General features: G+C 40.0%; 3 protein-coding genes across 3 annotated transcripts; all 3 read left to right on the top strand.

Moving 5' to 3' along the window:
* Nucleotides 1-3,156: 3,156 nt before the first annotated feature.
* On the top strand, nt 3,157-3,984 carry LOC108727474 (uncharacterized). The gene has a single exon (XM_018455617.1). It carries the CDS (start codon nt 3,157-3,159, stop codon nt 3,982-3,984), a length of 828 nt encoding a protein of 275 aa, XP_018311119.1.
* A 114-nt stretch (nt 3,985-4,098) lies between these two features.
* Nucleotides 4,099-5,023, top strand: LOC108727473 (uncharacterized). The gene is made up of 2 exons (XM_018455616.1): nt 4,099-4,198; nt 4,254-5,023. The coding sequence occupies exons 1-2, from the start codon at nt 4,099-4,101 to the stop codon at nt 5,021-5,023; spliced, it is 870 nt and encodes a 289-aa protein (XP_018311118.1).
* A 209-nt stretch (nt 5,024-5,232) lies between these two features.
* Nucleotides 5,233-5,991, top strand: LOC108727472 (uncharacterized). The gene has a single exon (XM_018455615.1). It carries the CDS (start codon nt 5,233-5,235, stop codon nt 5,989-5,991), a length of 759 nt encoding a protein of 252 aa, XP_018311117.1.
* The last annotated feature ends 1,461 nt before the right edge of the window (nt 5,992-7,452 follow it).

Genomic DNA, 7,452 nt, shown 5'->3' with positions numbered 1-7,452 from the left:
TTCGGCAGCAGCAGGCCGGCTCTTATTTGCTTATCTTTAAACGTTAATATCTCCTTAACTATTGTTGACACTGCAAAATGGTACAGGACTTTTCGACTCAGTGTAGTCTGTTCTACCCACGCACGAAATATTTTGCGGTCGTTACCGGACACCCTGTATATTAATATTATCCCCGTATACAGCCGCTATTCGGCGAGACCGTTCCTGACATCATCATAAGTTTCGCCTAACCACTTACAAAATAAACACAATAAAAGATGAAAAGAACACTTCGCACTCATTTCCATACGTTGAGACAAAAAGAACGATAACAATGTAGACACATGACAGCACTCTGATTGATTCACTCTTACGTTTTACGCAGTCGTAATTGTGAAAGATAAAATTGAACCATCTTTCACAACACACTTTATAACCGAGAGTAGCAGGTTAAAACTTCGCTTTACAACATTTCACAACCATTTACAACTACGTTTACGCAATTGTAGATCGGACTTAACATGCTATAATTTACGTTATGAATACTATAGAATTTTAGAGATAAAAGCGCGCTTTTATCGATAAAAGCGCGTTCTGAATACGGACCATAGAGAATTGACTGAGCGATCCGTTTCTAAGTAGTATTCAAATGTGGTCGACAATGGCTATGTTTACATCGTGCATTTAGGCCGCGGCCTATACAATAGATGTCCTTGTTTATCCTATATATTAAACAAAGACACCTATCGTATAGGTCGCGAATTGAGCGCACGGTGTAAACGTAGCCAATAATGAGAGAAGGGGACTGTTCTCGCCGATAACGTAGTTGAGAGGACCGCCGGTAAGTGTGGCGTAGTAGCAGAAAAGGCGAGCTAGCAGATCTCGGCAGGATAGTTTTTGCGCCTGTGTTTTTGTTATACACTTGTGAAAGTAAAAGCGAAATAAGCATATAAAGCGATTCAAGAAATCATTAATACTTTCAAGTACAATTAACATTCTGGCGCCCAACGTACAGCTCGTGAACCGACTGAGAGAGAGGGTATTCAAAGGCACAAACGACACGAGGCATAACCTCAATCTGGTTAAAGGTACGCATATTAATTAGAATCGAATTTAAGGATGACAGAGCTAGTGCGAAGCAGAAGCGTGCTAGAGCAAAAGGTAGCGTAACAAGAATGAGAAACAAGTTGCAAGAAGGAGAAAACATATCAAAATACGAAGCTGAAGCCCGAGCGATCATATTAGAAGAACAATGGAAAGCATTTGAAGAAGTTCAGTCGGAAATTGAGATGAAAATGGAACCATCAGAAAGCAAAACGAAGAAAGATATAGAAAAAGAGAATCAGATAGAGCGAAAAATCGTGGAAGAAATATACTATCAAGCAGCAGCAAAGTTAAGAGAAATCATCGAGAAGGCTCAAATTCAAAGCGGACAAGAGCAGCAATTAACAATAGAAGGAACAAATAGAGAGAGAGAGTAATTGGAAGACAAGATATAAAACTGCCGGTGTTAAAAATATCCGAATTCAAAGGAGACTACGAACAGTGGTTAACTTTCAAGGATTTGTTCAAATCTATGTTTCATGATAATCAGAAACTATTAAAAGTACAGAAATTTCAATATTTGAAAAGTTCATTGCAGGGAGAAGCGTTGCAAATAATAGGATTTGAGATCGCAGCTGAGAATTATGAACCAGCGTGGAAATTGTTGATAAGCACATACGAGAATAAGAGGCTTTTAGTGAGTACGCACATGAATAAGCTATTAAAGATGTCTGTGGTAGAAAAAGGCAAGTACGCAGCAATCAAACAATTAATTATACACGTAAGGACACATTTAAAGGCTCTTAAAGTTTTAGGATTACCAGTGGAGTATTGGGATGAATTATTGATACATTTAATAAAGGAGAAATTAGATTACATTACGCAGAAAAGCTGGGAAGAGAAGAAACAAGTCTGAAAGCAGAAGAGGAAAGACCTACTTTGGAAAGTTTTCTTCGATTTCTGTCAGAGTATTCACGTACAATGGAATTAATTGATAAGGGCAGATCACATCAAGACACAAGTAAGCAGAGTATAGCACACACTAAAACAAATAAAGCAGAAAAGAGAGTTAACGTTGCCACTGCGGCGAAGGAAGAGTGTGACATACTCGTATGTATGTTCAGGACAACACCGTCTGTTTAAGTGTGGCGAATTCATCAAATTGTCAGTGCCAGCACGGACTGATAAAGCAGATGAAATTATGCATAAATTGTCTTGGAAAGAATCATTTCGCGAAAGACTGCTATGCAGGAACATGCAAAAAGTGCGGAGGGAAACATAATTCTTTACTGCATAAAGGAGAAGTAAATAGCAAAGCAGAAGAGCCTTCGAGTTCAAGCAAGGACAACGGTCACAGCGACTGTGCAAGCTGAGCAAAGCAGCAGCTCGGAAATACAAGAAGAATTAAACGTACGTGTAGCTCGGAAAGGTCAATCTCAAATAATATTATCCACGGCACAAGTGCTGATCGAGGATGCAAAAGGAGAGAGGCATTTGTGTCGGGCATTATTGGATCCAGGATCGCAAATTAATGTGATCACGAAAGCAATAATCGATAAAATGGGTCATAAAGCGATTAAAACGAGTCAATCAGCGGAATCAACAATGAGAGAGCTAATTACACAGAAATGGCAAGAATACGTATTCGATCGTTACACACAAAGTTTGAAACAAAACTTGAATGCGTTATTATGCCATCTATTACGGAACCATTGCCGCAAGTAAAGATCGACATACGATCCATACCGATAACAAAAACGATGAAATTAGCAGACTCCGAATTCCATGAACCCAATAACATTGATCTGCTCATAGGAGCCGGCCTATTTTGACGTATATTTTGCAAAGAATCAACACTCCCGCAAATAGGAGTACCACGGTTGCAAAAAACTCTACTAGGATGGATCGTAGGAGGTGAACTCAGACTAAAAAGACATTCCAAAGGAACAAAGGTATGTGGCCTGCTAACAGATGTTGCTCTGAAAGAACAATTAGAACGATTCTAGAAGTTAGAAGAAATACCAGAAGTAAGACAGTTAACAAACGAAGAGAAAGAATATGAAGAGCATTTTGCAAAAACTGTAACTAGAACACCAACAGGCAGATTCGTGGTAAGTTTGCCAAAGAAAGCGAATGTTCGTCTCGAAGGAACAAGCTAAGAGAAGATTACTCGCGTTAGAAAGAAGATTCAAAATAGATAAAGGATGCAAAGAAGAATATGTTAAATTTATGAACGACTATGAGAACGAAGAACACATGTCACTAATTTCAGAAAAGGAAAGCCCAACGGAAGTATGTTGGCTACCGCATCAAGCAGTGTATCGAACAGATAGTTTGACTACAAAGATCAAAGTGGTCTTTGATGCATCATCGAAGACTTCCAATGGCAATACGTTGAATGATAAATTAAGGATCGGACCGAATTTGCAGAATGACTTGTTCGATATCCTTATCAGATTTAGAGCACATCAGTTCGTTTTTAGTGCGGATATAGAAGCTATGTACCGCCAAATTCAAGTAAAGGAAGAAGATCGCCATCTTCAGAGAATTTTATGGAGAGAAGAACCGGAACAAAATCTTAAGGCATATGTTTTAAACACGGTGACATACGGAACGGCGTCAGCACCCTTTCTAGCCATTAAATGCCTACGAGAATTAGCACAGCAAGAAGTAACGTCACCAGAAGCGGCAAACGTAGTAAGGAACGACTTTTATATGGATGACGTGTTATCCGGAGCGTCTACCAAAGAGGAAGCAACCAAATTACGCGAGGAGGTAACAGAATTACTGAAGAAGGGTCAGTTCCATCTAAGGAAGTGGCGAACGAACAGCACTAGAATATTAAGCGATATAGGCGGAGAAGAAGATAACGATAGGTTTTTGAAATTAGAAAAGAAAGGAGCTTTAAAAGTGCTCGGGATATTGTGGGAGGCCACAACAGACACTTCAATATTCTATTGATACTAATGATCCAGAGATCATCACGCGAAAAAGCATAGTATCTCATGTAGCGCAAATATTTGACCCGTTAGGTCTACTAGGACCGGTCTTAATTCAAGGCATTATGCAGCAAACATGGCAAATCCCAGTAGGATGGGACGATCCGTCCAAGATTTGCCCAAGAAGATGGAAGACTCCTGGCAGGAATATTACCACTCGCTACAAGAAGTCAACGGTTTCACAGTACCACGGAACTTAAATCCAGGAAACTTGTCGTAAAACTGATATAGCTGGGTTTGGAGACGCTTCCGAGAAAGTATATGGAGCTTATCTGTACGCAATATCAGAGAATGCTGAGGGCAATCGACAATCAATTTTGATCTGCTCCAAAAGTAAGATAGCACCTCTAAAGACGATCTCAATACCTATATTAGAGTTGAATGCAGCTCTCATGCTTTCTAAAGTGACTGCTACAGTGAAGCGAGCATTTGGTGATAGGATCAAACAGATTCATCTATGGAGCGACTTTAGTATCGTGCTTCATCAAATTAGAACCAGTCCAAATCTATTAAAGACTTACGTAGCGAACCGTGTGGCAAAAATCCAGGATTTATCAAAAAGCGCAGATTGGCATCACGTACCATCTTCAGACAACCCAGCTGACCTTTTAACACGAGGTTCAACGGTATCGGAGTGGAAGAGCAATTCTCTCTGGTGGCATGGGTCGCGATGGATTATGGATGAAAACGAATGGCCAAAACAGGCGCCTTTAACACAAAGGCCAGAGCAGCTAGAGATCAAGAAGACAGTGGCAGTAATACAGGCTCCGTCAGAGAATAACTTCTTAAGAAGATACTCGACTTACGACAAGTTATTAAGTATCACCGCTTATTGCTTGCGTTTTAAGAAGAATTGTAAACAATCAAGCAAAAGAGTGACTGGACCACTCACAGTAAGCGAGCTGAATCAAGCCGAGATTACTATCCTTAAATTAGTACAATCTGAGGCGTTTACCGCGGAGATATCAGCAATTGTTCGATCTCCGGAAGTAGTAAGCTGATTGCATTTCGCCCGTTCTTGGATCAAGTTGGTATCTTTCGAGTGGGAGGGAAATTACGCCACGCGGACTTATCAGAAGATCAAAAACACTCAACGATATTACCGTCAAAACATCCCGTCACCACATTAATCATTCGGCGGGAGCATGAGCGACTACATCACAGCGGTTTGAACCAACTGCTATATCTCTTAAGGCAGCGATTTTGGATAATGCAAGGACGAAGAGAGATCAAGAAAGTAATAAAACATTGCGTGAGATGTTTTCACCTCAAACCGGAAAGCAGAGACATACTAATGGGCGATTTACCGAAAGAAAGAGTTTGCGGAAATATCCGAGCATTCGTCAACACGGGAACCGACTACGCTGGACCTTTTTCGATTCGAGAAGGACGCCGAAGAGGTCGACCCATTACTAGGAAGGCGTGGATAGTCATCTTCATATGCTGTGCGACCAAAGCTGTACACCTAGAGCTCGTGTCAGAGCTCACAACGGAAGCATTTTTAACGGCCTTACGGCGTTTCGTCGCGAGAAGAGGGATTTGCAAACAAATTCTATCAGATAATGGAACAAATTACATGGGAGCGGAAAGACATCTTAGGGAAGTATATGAGTTTCTTCAAAAAGAACGAGACACCATTACCCAACATCTAGCCAGCCAACGCATTCAATGGCAGTTCATGCCACCGAAATCCCCCAATTTCGGAGGGCTATGGGAAGCAGCAGTGAAGGTGGTCAAGAAGCATTTCTATAGGGTAACTCAGAATCAAATCTTAACTTTCGAGGAATTTTACTCGATTTTGACCGAAATCGAAGCCATCATGAATTCTCGACCTTTATGCCCGATGTCAGAAGATCCTCAAGACTTGACCGTTTTAACGCCAGCACATTTCTTGATCGGAGATTCATTGATTTTACCAGCGGAAGAAGATTTTTCAGGTACACCCGAGAACCGTCTTTCCAGGTTGTAACTTCTACAGAGGATGAGGCAGAGTCTCTGGGCACGATGGCACACGGAATATCTACAAGAACTACAGCGCAGACATAAATGGGTTCGTCCTTCGGAAAATCTAAAATCCGGGATGCTAGTTTTGTTGAGATAAAAAGATCTGCCACCCTTGCGATGGGTAACAGCCCGTATAACCGAAATTCATTACGGGAATGATGATATAGCCCGAGTAGTTACAGTTAAGACGTCAAAAGGTTTCTTAAAAAGAGCCGCTAGAGAAGTTTGCCCTCTTCCCATTTACGATAACGAGTTGTAGTAAGGCCGGCTGTTTAAAGATTTGATTGATCTCTTGTATTAACTATTATCCATTCAATATTATTATTATAAATCATTGCGCTATATTTATGTTATTTAGTTACCGAACTCGTAAGGCTATGACTAAGGCTACCCGCGAAGTTGCTTAAGCATTAGCGATTGTAATTTTTTTTTTTTGAAAGCCTAGTCTTTCAAGGAGGCCGGGATGTTCTCGCCGATAACGTAGTTGAGAGGATCGCCGGTAAGTGTGGCGTAGTAGCAGCAAAGGCGAGCTAGCAGATCTCGGCAGGATAGTTTTTGCCCCTGTGTTTTTATTATACACTTGTGAAAATAAAGGCGAAATAAGCATATAAAGCGATTCAAGAAATCATTAATTCCTCTTCCTTCAAGTACAATTAGCAGGGACCGTGGAAGACGGCCAGTTTCCCTCTCATTCTCTCCCATTACACCGTTGAATGGAAAGAGATAGAGATGGCCGTCTTCCACGATCCCTCTCTCTTACTTTTATCGACCATTTTGACACACGGATCGCGTAGTTCATACTCTATGTCTTTAGATCCCTCCGATGCCTTGGATTCATCATCTTGTCCTTGTTTAACGTTAATGATAAACAAAAACAAGATGATGAATCCAAGGTTTTAGAGGCATCCGAGCGACGTTTTTGAACGCAGCTAAAGGGTCGATATTCGGCAGACGGTTAAGAGAGCACGCTACTTTGATATGAGAGCGAATAAAACGAGCCCGTACAGCACAAAAATATTGCAGCAACATTGCAGAAAGATTTCATTGCAAGATTGCAACATTGCACAGATATTGTGAAATATTGCTGCAATATTTCAGCAATATTGTAGCAACGTTAAAATGTCCGTTTCAGAAATATTGATATGTAATGTTGCAGCAATATTACAATATAATATACATATATGCAATATTACGTTTTGCACACATTTGAAGAATACTTACTGCATATTACAGAAACATTAATATTGTAAGTAGTAATATTGCAACGTTATTGCAATATTTGTTGCATATAATATAAAGATATAATAATATAAAGACATAATGTCGTATTTTATTTGCATCCGTTGTATTATGTTACATTTAATTCCTATTTTTAATTTTTTTTCTTTAATATATCAATTGTACAGTATAAAATCTTACAATAAAT

This window comes from Mycetomoellerius zeteki, unplaced genomic scaffold (assembly GCF_001594055.1).
Source record: "Mycetomoellerius zeteki isolate Tzet28-1 unplaced genomic scaffold, Tzet1.0 scaffold498, whole genome shotgun sequence".
Lineage (NCBI taxonomy): Eukaryota > Metazoa > Arthropoda > Insecta > Hymenoptera > Formicidae > Mycetomoellerius > Mycetomoellerius zeteki.
Note: the sequence above shows the minus strand (reverse complement) of the source record. Positions and strands in the feature narration are given on the sequence as shown.

Bases quoted from the DNA above. Each gene is read 5' to 3' on its own strand.
- LOC108727473 (XM_018455616.1), top strand. From the start codon at position 4,099: ATGGCAAATCCCAGTAGGATGGGACGATCCGTCCAAGATTTGCCCAAG. The intron at 4,199-4,253 runs GTTTCACAGTAC...AAACTGATATAG, and splicing joins CTCGCTACAAGAAGTCAACG to CTGGGTTTGGAGACGCTTCC.
- LOC108727474 (XM_018455617.1), top strand. From the start codon at position 3,157: ATGTTCGTCTCGAAGGAACAAGCTAAGAGAAGATTACTCGCGTTAGAA.
- LOC108727472 (XM_018455615.1), top strand. From the start codon at position 5,233: ATGCAAGGACGAAGAGAGATCAAGAAAGTAATAAAACATTGCGTGAGA.